Below are 16,732 nucleotides of genomic sequence, written 5' to 3' on the forward strand. Positions count from 1 at the left end.
TCCTATCAAGAAATAAAATGATAAAAATTCACTTGAGAACCATTGTTCCTTGTCACAAACAAAAAACACACAAAGCAGTTCATTTAGTATGTAATGAACAAATTAGGATTGCCTCTGAATACATAATGAATACAACTTGGATTCCTTCTCATCACAGCAGTGTATCAAATTATTTTTTGAAGTCCCCTGGTATTGGAGGTACCTAAGAGGAAAATAACGGTTTTGATTTAATTAAAAGATAATTGAAATTGTGCTTTTCTAATAGAAAGTAACTTAGGGTGGAAAATGTGTGCCTATGAGAATTGCAACTGTATTACTTATAGTGGTATCCTTGTTGGCAATCTACTAAAAAGCAATACACTGGTAATTGACTGTTTGATGCATGTGTGGCACCCTGGAAAGGGGTCAGATGAAATCCTCCTTAACTCCTGCTGCTCTACAGGTAGAGCTCTACTAAATGTGACTCTCTCCCACCCTAAGCTCTCACAGGAAATGAGGAGGAAAGTGTGCACCAGTGATTGTTAAATACAAACAAGAAATGTATTAAACATATTAAAGGCAAAGACTATACTGCACTTAATACACTGGTAATCAAAGTAAAGGTATGGGACCTATTATCCAGAATGCTTGGGACCTGGAGTTTTCTGGATAAGGGATCTTTCTGTAACTTGGGTCTACATACCCAAGTCTGCTAAAAATCATTTAAACATTAAATAAACCCAATAGGATTGTTTTGCCTCCAATAAGGATGAATTATATCTTAGTTGGGATCAAGTACAAGGTACTGTTTTATTATTAGAGAGAAAAAGGAAATCATTTTTAAAAATGTGAATTATTTGTTCATAATGGAATCTATGTGAGATGGTCTTCCCGTTATTCGGAATATTCCGGATAAGAGATCCCATACCTGTATATCATATAGCCTACACGTACCAGTAACATTATTCTTATGAGAGTCACAATTGGAAAAATATGACGATTCCCACTAGATTATGTTTTCAGCTCCCAGTGTGCTGGATTATTTTAGCGTGGAACTGTGGAACTATGGAACTATGCTGGGTTCCTTTACACTTGGGCAGTAAAATGTGTTTATTGTGTGTTAGTCAATCACCTCAAAATTTGCTATAAACATGATGCTGAATGAGAAAATGTAGTAGTATATTCTTTCCCTCTATTAACATGTTTAATTTAAACCAGCTCAATAAAGAACTAGAAAGGGAACTAGAAAGGGAAGTTTGAGAACAAACTTCATGTTGGCTTGAAAAAGTGTCTGAATGAAATCTGATCTGTTTTTTTCTTGGACCACAGTTATATAGTAAAAACCACTGTGCAAAGTTTGGGGACCCTGGTTTTAATAGTGTCTGAATGGCAGCAATTTAAATTTCCCCACTGAAAGTCAATGAGTGGCAGTTGGTTGCCCACTTTTTCTAACCTGGAACTGCAGTTATCCAGTGACTAACTCTGCAAAGTTTAGGGACCCTGCCTGGGATTAATAGCTAAAGAACGACAGAAGTTTAAATTTAAAGCAATAAAAATCAATAGGTAAATTGTGATTGGTGGTTGGTAGGGGTGCCCACTTTTTGAAGTCACCCAAGTAAACAGTGGGCACCCTGGCATAAATAGTGTGAGAATGACAGCAATAATATTCAATGGATTAAATCTGATTGACTGTTAGTTGCCCAACCCTGCAGTCCCCCAGTGACCAACTTTGCAAAGTATAAAAATTGTGAGACTGACAGCATTTTACACTTCACCATTGAAAGTAAATAGGTGAAATGTGATTGGCTGTTGGTGGCTCTGCCCACTTTTTCTAACTTTGAACAGCAAATAACCAGTGACGAATTTTGGAAAGTTTAAAAACCCTGGAATTAATACTTAAATACAGGTATGGGATCCCTTATCCGGAAACCCGATATCCAGAAAGCTCTGAATTACGGAAAGGCCGTCTCCCATAGACTCTATTTTAATCAAATAATTCAGATTTTTAAAATTGATTTCCTTTCTCTCTGTAAAAATAAAATAGTGCTTTGTATTTGATCCCAACTAAGATATAATTAATCCTTACTGGATGCAAAATAATCCTATTGGGTTTAATTAATGTTTTAGTGATTTTTTAGTAGACTTAAGGTATGAAGATTTATGAAGAAAAATTATGGAAAGACCCCTTATCTGGAATACCCTTGGTCCCAAGCATTCTGGATAACAGGTCCTATACCTGTAATTGCATCAGTTTAAATATAAACCAATGAAATTAATGGGTGGAAATGGATTGGCTGTTGGAGGCTCCGCCCACTTGTTCTAACCCTGAATAAGCAGTCAGCCAGTGACTGACTGTGCAAAGTTTGGGAACCCTGACATTAATAGTGTGAGGATGGAAGTATTTTAAATTTAAACCAAAAAAAATCAATAGGTGAAGTCTGATTGGCTGTTGGTGGCTCCACCCACTTTTTAAAACCTAAAAATGCAGTCCCCTAGTGACCCTGGTGTTAATACTGTGAGAATGGCAGCAGGTTGAATTTCCCAAATGAAAATCAATAGTTAAAATCTGATTGGCTGTGGGTGGCTCCACTCACTTTTTCTAACTCTGAACCACAGTTACCTGGTGACTAGCTCTGCAAAGTTTGGGGACCTTAGTATTAATTTTTAAAGAATGGCAGCAGTTTAAATTTAAAAATATGAAGTCTATAGGTGAAATCTGGCTGTTGTTGGCCCCGCCAACATGTTTGAATGGCAGCAGTTACAATTTCCACACTGAAAACAAAAAAATAAATGTGATTGACTTTTTGCGGCCCCCCCACTTTTTCTAACCCTGAATACGTAGTCACCCAGTGACTCACTGTGCAAAGTGGGAACCCTGGCATCAAACCAATAAAATTCAATAGGTAAAAGCTGATTGGCTGTTGGTGGCTCCGCCCATTTTTTTTTTCAAAACTAAAACTGCAGTCCCCTAATGACCAACTGTGAAAAGTTTGGGGACCCTGGGGTTAATACTGTGAGAATGGCAGCAGGTTGAATTTCCCCATTAAGGGAGTCAATAGGCAAAATCTGATGGTAAAAGCTGTTGGCGGCTCTGCCCACTTTTTCTAACCTTGACCCGCAGTTGCCTGGTGCCTAACCCTGCAAAGTTTGGGGGCCCTGGTGTTATTAGGTAAAATTTTATTGGCTGTTCACAGCTCCGCCACAAAAAGACAGGGGGCAGGATCGCTTAGAAAAGCACAAGCAACCTGCTCCGTTATAGGGCGAAGAAGTGTGGGGAGTTTGGGTGTTGTACCCTTAAAACTGCAGGAGGGGTAGCGTTTAGAAAATGGGGGGCACTAAGAAGAAGAAAAAAAAGCGGAAGAATAAGCTGAAGAATAAGCTGAAGAACAGTATGTTGGGTTTTTCAACCTAACATAATTAGTAAAAATAAAACTGCTGATGTGGATGAAGGCATTAACATTACAGTTACAGGCATTAATGTTAAAGTTCTGGGGTAGTACAGAAAGTTCAGTACAGGTATGGGATCCATTATCCGGAAACCCGATATCCAGAAAGCTCCAGAAAGCCTGTCTCCCATAGACTCCATTTTATTAAAATAATTCAGATTTTTAAAATTGATTACCTTTTTCTCTGTAAAATAAAACAGTGCTTTGTATTTGATCCCAACTAAGTTATAATGAATAACTATTTTTTGCCTCATCTTTTATCCCACATATGGTTTGATACTGGGTCTTCAATCAATGCCTGGCTGGGACTGATTAATATGCCTCTTACTAAGTGGATCTGGTGAGCAGTTATAACCTCTAAACTGGGGTCACCTTTTCCTACTGTGGTGTTTGATGTAATATACATGTTCTCTCTTTTAGTTAAAAATTTTTTAGTTAAAAATTTTTTTTCATCTCACTGATTTACACTATATATATTTCTATTTTGTTTTTCAATTTTATGCGCTTCCACCCACTCTTTGGCACATAAGTTATAATGAATCCTTACTGGATTCAAAATAATCCTGTTGGGTTTAATTAATGTTTTATTGACTTTTTAGTAGACTTAAAGTGGACCTGTCACCCAGACATAAAATGCTGTATAATAAAAGCGCTTTTCAAATTAAACATCAAACCCAAAATTATTTTTTATTACCATATCCATGCCCATTATAAAAGCAATTAAAAATCCCAGCTGTCAGTCATATATTGCCTGCCCTGCCTCTATGCCTTAGGCATAGAGGTGGGGCAGACAGTTACTTTCACTTTCAATTCAGAACTTCTTAGATGTTGCTGCACCCCTCACATTCCCCCTCCCTCCTCACCATGTAATTTTGTAACCAGTGCATGGACATGGGTATCAGGTCCCCCCATACTGGCACAGAAACATGATTTTGGCAGAATGCAATGCCTGCTTTGATAACAGTGTCAACAAAATGGCATCTGCCTGCTTGCTGCAATTGTGAATTCCAAGGCTGAAAAAAATAAGATTCAAACTATTTATATAGTGTAAGTGAAGTTTATTTTGCTTGACAAACACAATATAAAACAATTTGGAATTATTTCTCAAGGTGAAAGGTCTGCTTTAAGGTATGAAGATCCAAATTACAGAAAGACCCCTTATCCGGAATACCCTTGGTCCCGAGCATTCTGGATAATGGGTCCTATACCTCTATTTAAAATACAGAATTTATTTTCATAAGGGGCTATTTAAAAGTGCAAGCACAGTTATGGGCCCACACATTTCCTGACACTTTCCTGAAAAACCCTGTTTATGTACGTTTGTCAATGTACTCCTGGCACATCACTCCCATGCCAAAAAAAACTTTCAGCACATGTAAACACATGTAAATACAACTGTGTCAAATTGACTTCCTCCTTGCGACCGCAACAATGGTGCAATTCTGGGGGAATATGCTGCATTGTGGGTAAAAAAAAATTGAAAATGCAGTTTGGGCATTGTGCCTGCGGTGAGTAAATGACCGCAGTAATCTTTTTTAAGCTTTAAAATGACAATGTATTTATTTATAATAACCTTGTAACTAAATATATACTGTGCATTTGTGTAAAATTAAACTACACTAATTATAGAGTTAACTAGAATGCAAGCTCTTGGGACCTTCTGATGTTCCTCCTTATTTACGTATCTTTTTTTGCAGGGGTGTTTATCTGTTTATAAAATTCAGGCCATTTCTTGCCATCTGTCACCTCATACCTTCTGCCCCATTTGTAACACAGTTCAGCCTCAGTGTAAATCAAAGTTTAATAATATAAAAAAGGTAAGTAATGAGTGCTGCAGTGCTGTCCAACTTCTGTGGTACCGAGTGCCGGAATTTTTATGGTCTACATGGTGGAAGGCTGCTAATAGAAGCCAGTTTTGACCACTCCCCCTTTTAAACCGCATCCACTTCAAACCACACCCATGTTATCACAAGATTTTAAGACTATACCCACATTAATGGTGATAGTGCAGAAAAACCCCAAATGGTCGGTGCTCACTGTAGGGATATCACCCTGCATTCATATGTGAATGAATTATATTATGTCATATTAAGACATACCCTTGAATCCATATGCCTCCTTCTCCCCTGTGGATAGCACAGCAACCCTCAGTATATCATTACACACCATAGGGACCATATAATGACTATTGGCACACACAAGCAGCACAGGGCAGGCAGAGTATGGAACACACAAGCAGCATAGGTCAGGCAGAGTATGGCATACACAGGCAGGGTAGGGCAAGCCGAGTATGGGACACACAGGCAGGGTAGGGCAGGTAGAGTATGGCACACAGGCAGGGTAGGGCAAGCAGCATAGGGCAAACAGTACATACAGTGACCCAATGCAGGTATTGCTCCAGCAGTCTCCGTTTTGAACAGTTGAAAAATATGGGGGCTTACTATCTGAGCCTGAGGTGTGAACAATGCAGGGGTAAACAATGCAGGCACTAAAAGGTGTAAAAATTACAGGGGATTACACGTATAAACAATACAGGGGTTTACAGCCTGAATCTGAGGTGTGAACAATGAAGGGGGCCAGTTAATCTCAGTACTGATACCATTTAAGGCGTACATAAAGGTAAGCAGTCACAGCAGACAGACAGGTTGGGGGCCACACAGAGGGGGGTTGCCAGTGTGAAAGCACTGCTGTAGTGAATGGAAGTATGCTATTTTAGTCCAGAACATTCACTGTTTATGCCTAGCAATCTTCATGAGTTCTTCAAGGGACATAAACTGTCAACAGAAACTTACCTTTTACAAGGCACACTAAGGGGCTGATTTACTAACCCACGAATTCGAATCCGAATTGGAAAAATTCCGATTGGAAAACGAACATTTTGCGACTTTTTCGTATTTTTTGCGATTTTTTCAGAGCCTTTACGACTTTTCGGAAATTATCGCGACTTTTTCGTTACCAATACGATTTGCGCGAAAAAACGTGAGTTTTTCGTAGCCATTCCGAAAGTTGCGATTTTTTCGTAGCGTTAAAACTTGCGCAAAAAGTTGCGATTTTTTCGTAGTGTTAAAACTTGCGCAAAAAGTTGCGCCTTTTAAGTTTTAACGCTACGAAAAATGCGCAACTTTTCGCGCAAGTTTTAACGCTACGAAAAAATCGCAACTTTCGGAATGGCTACGAAAAACTCGCGTTTTTCCGCAAAAATCGTATTGGTAACGAAAAAGTCGCGATAATTTTCCGAAAAAATCGCAAAATACCGATCATTACGAAAAAAACGCAATCGGACGCATTCGGCCCGTTCGTGAGTAAGTAAATGGGCCCCTAAGATTCTTCAAACTGTCAGAGTTTAATTACTTTTCCCTGAAAAGCTGCTGTAAACATTTTAATACACTTAAAGAATCACATGCAGACTTCATTTTGACGCTGTAACCCTGGAAAGGTGTAATCCTTATTTCGAAAATGTTCAGAGCAAACACATTGCGCCTCTTTACAGCTAGATATAAAGTGATACTACATGATTTCAAAACAGTGCATCTCTCTGCACCTGATTATAAGGCTATCTTGCACACATGATTTTACAATTTCTCTACTTTACATTGGATTACAAGCTCTGACTTTTAAGCCATGTTCCCTGTTTCTGCAGCTTAGATAACCCTGTTAACAGCCTTGCTATAATTCTGTCAGTCCCTGCAGAATATTATTAGTGCATGTCTTCCATAAAAATCCTTTCTTCAATATCTGTCTGTGTTGTAGTGTAACCATTGTAGGTAATAGTTTGGCTGGGAATTAAATACTGTATGTGCTACTGAAGAATTTCTGTTATACTTTAAGTAAATGCTAATTCAGAAGCACTTTAACAGATACATAGTTACATCATTAAAAAAGACCAGAGTCCATCAAGTTCAATCCTTCCAAGTAAACCCAACACACACAAACCTATACTGGCCTATCTATACATTTATATACAGTTTATTAACCATAAATACCAACAACAATACGAATGGTAGAATTTAGTATCACAATTAGTATCACAATAGCATACCCCCCAACTGTCCCGCTTTAAGCTTCTCTCAAGTAGCTACTTCGCCGGCGGTCCCTGGCCCTTTTATAAGGTTGCGCCCGTGCGTAATGACGTCACACGTACACACGGGGCGCAACCTTATAAAAGGGCCAGGGACCGCCGGCGAAGGAGCCACATGAGAGAAGCAGCGGAGGGAGTCGGAGCGTGTATGGGGGGCTCTGTGTTTGGGGGGAACTGTGTATGGGGGCTCTCTGTTTGGGGGGAACTGTGTATGGGGGGCTCTGTGTTTGGGGGGAACTGTGTATGGGGGCTCTGTGTTTAGGGGGAACTGTGTATGGGGGGCTCTGTGTTTGGGGGGAACTGTGTTTGGGGGGCTCTGTGTATGGGGGGCTCCGTGTATGGGGGGGGGCTCTGTGTATGGGGGGCTCTGTGTATGGGGGGCTCTGTGTTTGGGGGCCTCTGTGATGGGGGGCCTCTGTGTATGGGGGGCCTCTGTGTATAGGGGGCCTCTGTGTTTGGGGGGCTCTGTGTATGGGGGGCTCTGTGTATGGGGGGCTCTGTGTATGGGGGGCTCTGTCTTTGGGGGGCTCTGTGTATGGGGGGCTCTGTCTTTGGGGGGCCTCTGTGTATGGGGGGCTCTGTGTTTGGGGGGCCTCTGTGTATGGGGGGGCACTGTGTATGGGGGCTCTGTGTATGGGGGCCCTCTGTGTTTGGGGGGCCTCTGTGTATGGGGGGCACTGTGTATGGGGGGCTCTGTGTATGGGGGCCCTCTGTGTTTGGGGGGCCTCTGTGTATAGGGGGGCACTGTGTATGGGGGGGCTCTGTGTATAAAGGGTACTGTATATAAAGGGTACTGTGTATGGGGGGTACTGTATATGGGGGGGCTCTGTGTATGAAGGGCACTGTGTATGGGGGGGCTCTGTGGGTTTCCTTAGGTAGTGCAGTATGAGGGTATAGCACATTTGCATCTGATCCCACCATTTCAACTATATAAAAGGAGTATTTTTAGAAAAAATTGGGGCGTGGTCACAAAAGTGGACGTGGCCAAAAAAAATTTGCCGCGCTGCACGCGCCAAATCTTTTTGTCCCTCTTTTTGTTTTTCAAATGTTGGGAGGTATGCAATAGCCTTGGATATTATGCTTGTTCAGTAAATCAGTATATTGTCAAGCAAGGCTGAACAAATACAGGGAACCAAACAGGGAAATGGGGAGTGCCCAAAATGGGCGTGTCCTAATTGTTTGCGTAGCACGCCGCAACTTTCAGCACTATCCCTGAATTTCAATTTCAAAATCTGTTCATCTTAATTTAGGCTGTAAATTGTACAGGGCAGAAACTCTTAATCTGGGGTTAGGACAGAATGAGATAAAATAATTAGAATAGGTAGGAATGCCACCAATACAGCCAGTCTATGAGTTAAGCAGAAATTTGTGCCTAAATAATATTTTAATAGGCTTTAGGGCGTATTTAAAACATTTGTAAATATGTTTAAGCATTACTGTAAAACGCCTGGTGATAAGACATAGGAAAGCTACTGTCAATGTGCCCCACCCCCAACACAATTCATTTTTTAAAGTAGAAGCGCGCCGACCAGGTGTAAAACGTGTCTTTGGCCACTTGGGAACGCCTAAAACATTACATCCGTAATATTTCTTAATTTTTTTCTCGCATAAAAAAGCGTACGACTGTTCACTATACACGTCACTATATTTGCCGTAAACAAAGATGGCTCTAGCGACACAGCACTGTCTACGGAGAACGGATGCTGAGAAGGGGAAAATAGTGTGTTACCCACGTTACGTCACGTGCTTAGAACTTCTGCGATGACGTCTATAGCAGCTAACATGTCTGCTCCCATAGTTCAGCTTGCACATGCCGCCTTCTCTGTAAATCGCTGTCCTAACTGTGTGAGTTGGAGCCGGACTGGAATACTCGCATGTGCGACGTGTCATTCTATTGCATTATATGACCCTCAGGTAACAAGAATGCTTTGTACAAATCGGAGGCGTTACGAGAAAATGGGAAATACATAAGCACTTGCAGAAATGTACTTGTGTCTGTGTTGCCCCATCCTCTTTTAATGGAAAAAGCGTTATCTACCATTGAACTATAAACCATAACGCAGCCTTGCGCTGAAACTCAATACAGTTTTTCTGATGTATGTATAAATTTCGTTGTCATTGCTTTTGCATAACAGAAAGTTGTAGGTCTCACCAGTGCTATGAATGAAGAACACCGGTTATTTAATACTATGTTATATGAAATAACCATGATATAACAGTTGTTATAATGACTGTAATGTTTATTGGAACACATTAAGGGGTATATTTATCATGCTGTGTAAAAAGTTGAGTGAAGCATTACTGGTGATGTTGCCCAGGGCAACCAATCAGAAATATTGGGGTATATTTATCATGCTGTGTAAGGCTAATGCCAGACGAGGCGTAGAGCGGATATTTTTGGCATGTGGAAAAAACGCTTGCCGAAAATTCCGCTCTACGCCTCCTACATGTGCCTGCACCCGAATGAATGGAATGCGCTCGGGTGCAGGCACATGTAGCAGAAATACGCATAAAAACACGAGAGTTTAAAAGTTTAGCGTATTTCGGCTACATGTACCTGCACTCGAGCGCATTCCAATCATTTGGGTGCAGGCACATGTAGGAGGCGTAGGGCGGAATTTTCGGCAATCGTTTTTCCTCTTGCTGAAAATAATCGCCCTACGCCTCGTCTGGCATTAGCTTTAAAGTGGAGTGAAGCAATACCAGTGATGTTAAAGGAGAAGGAAAGGCTAAGTCACTTGGGGGTGCCAAAATGTTAGGCACCCCCAAGTGACTTGAATCGCCTACCTTTTCCCCCGGGCTGGTGCCCCTGTACGGAGAGAACAGCACCAGCCCAGGGTAGCTGCAGTACTTCCTTCTTCCTGCTTTGCGAGTGCGCGCATGCGCAGTAGAGTGAAAACCCGAACTTTAACAGAGAAGTCGGCTTTTCACTCTACTGCGCATGCGCCTATTGTGTTAGTCTTAGCGAAGCGAAGGAGGAAGCGCATCGCTCCAGGTACCCTGGGTTGGTGCTGTTTTTTTTCCTAACGGGCACCAGCCCGGGGTACGAGATAAGCGATTAAAGTCACTTGGGGGTGCTTAACATTTTAGCACCCCCAAGTGACTTAGCCTTTCCTTCTCCTTTAACCATGGCAACCAATCAGCAATTAGATTTCAACAGTTAAAAAACCAAAGCAAAGCATCTGATTGGCTGGTATGAACAACATCACCGTTGATGTTTTACTCCACTTTTTACACAGCATGATAAATATACCCTGTGATTGTGTACTACTGTACGTTATCAGGCCATTATCAGTCACAATAACTATTGTCTCTGTACCAGCAGGCATGGTATAGGCACAGAAATGATCTTTTAGCCTGTGCGTTGGGAATATAAGCAGATGTTCATTATAATTAATGTGAAATAAATCTGATAAAATAATATGTTACTCAGTTTTAATAGCAGACTGTAATGCATAGTAGCACTTTTTTATAGATAGCACAACCTTTACTGGGTTGTTGTATGTAAAGTCTGTTAAACCACTTGAGTATTCATATAATCACATTTACAAACTATCATTCTTTATCTGGTAAAATATTTGAAAATATGTCCTTGACCAAAATATAACTTGATCATTCTTGGGTTCTGTTGTTGTATGTTATATGGGCTTCTCTTCAGCTGTTTGTTTATGGCAAAAAAAAAAAAAAAAATGCATATAAGTGCTTTGGTGCATTTTAGATTTCTCTCCTTTATACAAATCAGTTCTTCAATTACATTGTAATTCCTATTCTTTTTTTCAGAAAAATGTTGTGATATCCACACTAAATGGTCATACCGGAAGAGTAAACTGTGTGCACTGGGTTCAGAAGAATGACTGTAGTAAGTAATGAAGATGTGTAAGAAATAATAGTATTACAATTAATACATGTTAATGTTTAAAACAATGTTGTTAAAACATATTTTATGCAATAATTTTTCTGTAACAAGTAGTATTTTGTTATTCAGCAAGTAAAGCACAGAGGGCTTGAATCAAAATACACATTAATAAAATAAGTGTGTACAGGTATGAGCTATATTATCCAAAAATACTTAGAACTAGAGACTAATTAAAAGTAGAGACTACAGACTAATTCAAAGAAGGTTAAATGTTAAACAAACCTATTTATTTTTCATGTTTAATTACAATAAAAAATCAAATTACAACAACATGCATATACAACATGGAGTTGTTGTACCAACGACTGCATCCATGAGCCGATACAGTCCCCAGTCATATCTGCCCGATCGACACTTGGCTGATTTTTGGCCAGATATCGATTGGGGGGGCCCCATACACGGGCAGAAAAGCTTTTCTCCCAGCTACCCCGCTCCCTGCTGCGTCCTCCCTCTCCCCGCTCTTTCCTCCCTGTCCCAGCTCCCCCTTGCCTGGGGTGAGGATGCAGCGGGGGCAGGGTAAATTACCTTGGGGGGCCGTGGGCAGTAGTTTGAGGATCTCTGGTGTAAAGGACTCTAATTGGCTGCTAAAATCTCCCTGTGTATGGCCAGGTAAGTGATTGTAATCGCTTCCCTGAAACCCCCAGCCAGTGTTCCTGTTAGGAGAAAACTGCACCAGCCTGGGTTAAATGCAGGTGAGCGATTCTCTCCCTTCCTTCTCCTTTCTCCGGGGGCCCGCACATGCTCGCTTATGTTCTCCCATTGCAGTCTTCTCTTTCAGGTAAGCTATTACTGGGGAGTGCTTAACATTTTGGCACCCCTCCCCAGTGATTGTACCTTTCCAAATCCGGCTTGGAACCCTCCAGTTACTTGGGAGTAGAAAAAAAAAAATAAGTTACCTAAAAGCACTTCTAATCTGTAGTGCTGGCTCTTTCAGACTCGAGCACAATGCACTGAGATGGCTGTCTACACATCAATATTACAAAATAAATAAATAAATAGATTTGTTGGTTCAAAAATAACATTTTAAATGGTAAGTGAATTATTTGCTATGTAAACACTGTAATTTAGAAATAAAAAGTATACATAGAAAGCATGACAGTATCTCTTTAAAGTTGTTTATAAACCAGTTTACAGATGTGAGCAGCGAAGTTAAAATGCCATTTGCAAGAGAGTGAAAATTAAGTTAGGCATAATATGTAGTTCTCAAATCAGATCCATAATCCTGTTTGTGCCTCAGGTGCTGAGACAGAACTGGTATCTGGTGGATCTGATAAGAAGGTGATCATATGGGCGATAGAAAAAAATAAGGTAGGTTAAAATGTTCTTGTACCATCCCTGAACTATTATGTATTGTATAAGATTGTTAGTGGAAAGTGTAGACTCCATCCACTAAAAAGTATACGGCCTCATATACAGTGGATATAAAAAGTCTACACACCCCTGGTAAAATGTCAGGTTCCTGTGCTGTACAAAAATTAGATAAAGATAAATCATTTAAGAACTTTTTCCACCTGTGACCTATAAACTGTACCTCTCAATTGAAAAACAAACTGAAATCTTTTAGGTGGAGGGAAGAAAACCAAAAAAACTAAAATAATGTGGTTGCATAAGTTTGCACACCCTCTTCTAACTGGTGATGTAGCTGTGTTCAGCATTAAGCAATCACATTCAAAATCATGTTAAATAGGAGTCAGCACACACCTGCCATCATTTTACGTTCCTCTGATTAACCCCAAATAAAGTTCAGCTGCTCTAGTTGGTCTTTCCTGACATTTATTTAGTTTAAGCATCAGAGGGATATCATTGTTAAAAGATATCAGTCAGGAGAAGGGTACAAAAGAATTTCCAAGGCATTAGATATACCATGGAACACAGTGAAGACATCAAGTGGAGAAAATATGGCACAACAATGACATTACCAAGAACTGGATGTCCCTCCAAAATTGATAAAAAGACAAGAAGAAAACTGGTCAGGGAGGCTACCAAGAGGCCTACAGCAACATTAAAGGAGCTGCAGGAATATCTGGCAAGTACTGGCTGTGTGGTACATGTGACAACAATCTCCCATATTCTTCATATCTTCTTCTATCACATTCTGGGCTATGGGGTAGAGTGGCAAGACGAAAGCCTTTTCTTACGAAGAAAAACATCCAAGCCAGGCTACATTTTGCAAAAACACATCTGAAGCCAAGGTTAAACTTTTTTGGCCATAATTCCAAAAAATATGTTTGGCGCAAAAACAATACTGCACATCACCAAAAGAACACCATACCCACAGTGAAGCATGGTGGTGGCAGCATCATGCTTTGGGGCTGTTTTTCTTCAGCTGGAACTGGGGCCTTAGTTAAGACAGAGGGAATTATGAACAGTTCCAAATACCAGTCAATATTGGCACAAAACCTTCAGGCTTCTGCTAGAAAGCTGAACATGAGGAGGAACTTCATCTTTCAGCATGACAACGACCCAAAGCATACATCCAAATCAACAAAGGAATGGCTTCAACGAAAGAAGATTAAAGTTTTGGAATGGCCCAGCCAGAGCCAAGACCTGAATCCGATTGAAAATCTGTGGGGTGATCTGAAGAGGGCTGTGCACAGGAGATGCCCTCGCAATCTGACATATTTGGAGTGTTTCTGCAAAGAAGAGTGGGCAACTCTTGCAAAGTCAAAATGTGCCATGCTGATAGACTCAAATACCCAAAAAGACTGAGTGCTGTAATAAAATCAAAAGGTGCTTCAACAAAGTATTAGTTTAAGGGTGTGCACACTTATGCAACCACATTATTTTAGTTTTTTTGGTTTTCTTCCCTCCACCTAAAAGATTTCACTTTGTTTTTCAATTCAGTTTATAGGTCACATTAAAGGTGGAAAAAGTTCTGAAATGATTTATCTTTGTCTCATTTTTGTACAGCACAAGAACCTGACATTTTACCAGGGGTGTGTAGACTTTTTATATCCGCTGTACATTACAGGAAGGACATATATTCCTTTTGTCTGATTCCTCCAGCATTACAGTGACCTGTCTTGATTTGTGAATCAATATGACTGTATCTTGTTTAAACATTAAATCTAATGTTTAAATAAGACCAAAGCTTGTTGCTACTTATTTGAGGCCAATGCATCACACTTAGAGGCATTTCACTTGCACTTCAGGGCCAGAACTAGGGGTAGGCAGTAGAGGCACCTGCCTCCCCCCCCCCCCCCCCCCCCCCCAGTGATTTCTACTAATACAAAAGCATGCTGCCTTTTTTTATGCTGTTAAAAGCTGCAAAAAAATGTTCCTCAGAAACCATATATTTCTGTACAGTACAAATACTGTCTAATCAAAACTAGCAGACTGTAAAGCTACACTTAGGGGCAAGCATTGTATCACCCTAAAATCTTCTTTATGGGCCAGTATGGTGGACCTAATGGACATGCTCATGCACTGGCTACAAAATTAGATGGTGAGGAGAAAGGGAAAGTTAAAGTAAGGGAAGGGAATATATGATTGACAGCTGGGATTTTTAAATGCCTTTATAATGGGTTTGGGTTTTATGTTGAATTTGACCAGAAAGCCCTGCACTACACTGATGAGCCTCAAGAAAGGCGAATCCGGTCTGTAGTTGGGAATCTGATCAGCTATTATCCTGGCATCTGCTTTAAAACCCAGTGGTGAGCTTTAGCCTATAGGATAAACCCATGTAAATGGGATTTTCTAAGATCTGCATGAGGCAGTCTCCTCAATCCTAATGATATGTTTAATTTGAAAAGGACTTTTATTACACAGCTTTTTATGTCTGGGTGACAGTTCCCCTTTTACCCACAGAAAGTGAATTCTATGTTCTGCAGCAGTTAATGGGTTAAAGGCTGTTACATTGTTTGTCTAAAATGCTTAGACATACTTTGAACAGGTAATATCAAAATGTCCCTAGTAAAAGGGTACTACTTGGGCACCAGTAGCTAAATGAGCATACTAACATGATGATTTATATCCTGCTTAGTGTGAGCAACCTGTTGCAGCTGAAGGTCATACAGAAGTAGTAAATGCTGTCCATGCTGTCTATACGCAAAGATCTGAGAATGAACTTCTCATTGTTTCAGCGGCATCAGACTGCACTGTTCGACTGTGGTTAAGAAGAAATGTAAAAAGTAAGCAGTCTTATTTATTTTTCTCACTGATGAATGGTAGAAAATAATAAAAAATATTTGTATACATTTTTGTGTGAGCCACAGAAAACTGGGAAGGGGCATATTGAGCTGTATGACACAGCTCAAACAAATTTGTCTGGAACTGTTTTGTTAATCCAGGAAGGTAAGAAAGTAAATATTGGATTATTTTGCTGTATTCTTTTTCAGCTGAATGCCTTCAGACATTATCTTTTGGAAAGGGATTTGTGTTGGATGTCTGCATATCTTTTCTTCCTGGAAGTTTAGGTAAGTACACTTTTTAAGATTCAGTTTTGTCACCCATTGCCCACTTTGTCAGTTTTTGTCTACCTTGCTACTAGCGTGGGCTTCTGAATCTATCTTGATGTTTTCTTTTACAATGAATGTTTTCATATTCCCATTTTTGCTTTACTGCTATACAACTTTTAAGAGCTTAGAAGTGGCATTGTCTATGAAGATTTTCATTCATCCAGGTGATGATTTAGTATTTAGTAGAATATACGTTTTGCCTATAGTTTTTATTAAGAAATATTTATGGGTTTGTAAAGTTGAATCATGGGGGGGTCCAGGATTTAAGGCCCTGCTCAGTGATTCTAGGCCAGTTCTCCTTCTCGAAAAATGTACTGCCCCAGTGTACTGTTGTTCTCAGCCCTGCCATTCTCATTTTGTGAAAAATACTTTATCAGTGTCAACACTCTACAAGCAGAGAGGATGCTGGGGCATAGGAAGAGTCTAGTGGTGCAGCACTGAAGGATAGTAACCCTGGCTGGTGCATCTTTAAAAGAAGATGAGCACCAGCCCAAGGCTTGGGGGCACATTCATCAAATCATGAGTTCAAATCCCGAAATGGATACAATTTGGGTTGGATACGATAATTTCTGATGATCGCAAATATCACGAAAATGCTTACGAAAAAGACGGAATAGTCACGATAATATCCGATTGGCGATCAGAAAGTCACAACATTTTCGTATGAAACGATCATAAATGGCGGGAAAACCTTTCCGACTTTGATCCTTCTGTGCATGATTTTGGAAGCCTCCCATAGGACTCAATGGCACTGTGCAGCTCCAACCTGGCCCAAGGAAAGTCACGATACCGAAGCTTGAATGAATCCGAAACTTTCTTCGCGCGACAATTTGATTTTGTTGCACAAATTTTGTCG

The 16,732-nt window shown here is 40.3% G+C and overlaps 1 protein-coding gene across 2 annotated transcripts in view; it reads left to right on the plus strand.

Annotated features, from left to right (window-relative positions):
* The first annotated feature begins 9,185 nt into the window (after nucleotides 1-9,185).
* Nucleotides 9,186-16,732, plus strand: part of elp2 (elongator acetyltransferase complex subunit 2) — a 100,976-nt gene continuing 93,429 nt past the window's right edge. The window contains exons 1-5 of one of the 2 annotated variants that reach the window (XM_012964648.3): nucleotides 9,186-9,417; nucleotides 11,284-11,362; nucleotides 12,657-12,727; nucleotides 15,402-15,549; nucleotides 15,757-15,834. In XM_012964648.3, the coding sequence (XP_012820102.2) occupies nucleotides 9,265-9,417; nucleotides 11,284-11,362; nucleotides 12,657-12,727; nucleotides 15,402-15,549; nucleotides 15,757-15,834 (529 nt within the window). In that variant the 5' untranslated portion in view covers nucleotides 9,186-9,264. 2 annotated transcript variants of the gene reach the window in all.

The sequence above is a fragment of the Xenopus tropicalis genome, chromosome 6 (genome assembly GCF_000004195.4).
Source record: "Xenopus tropicalis strain Nigerian chromosome 6, UCB_Xtro_10.0, whole genome shotgun sequence".
Classification (NCBI taxonomy): Eukaryota; Metazoa; Chordata; class Amphibia; order Anura; family Pipidae; genus Xenopus; species Xenopus tropicalis.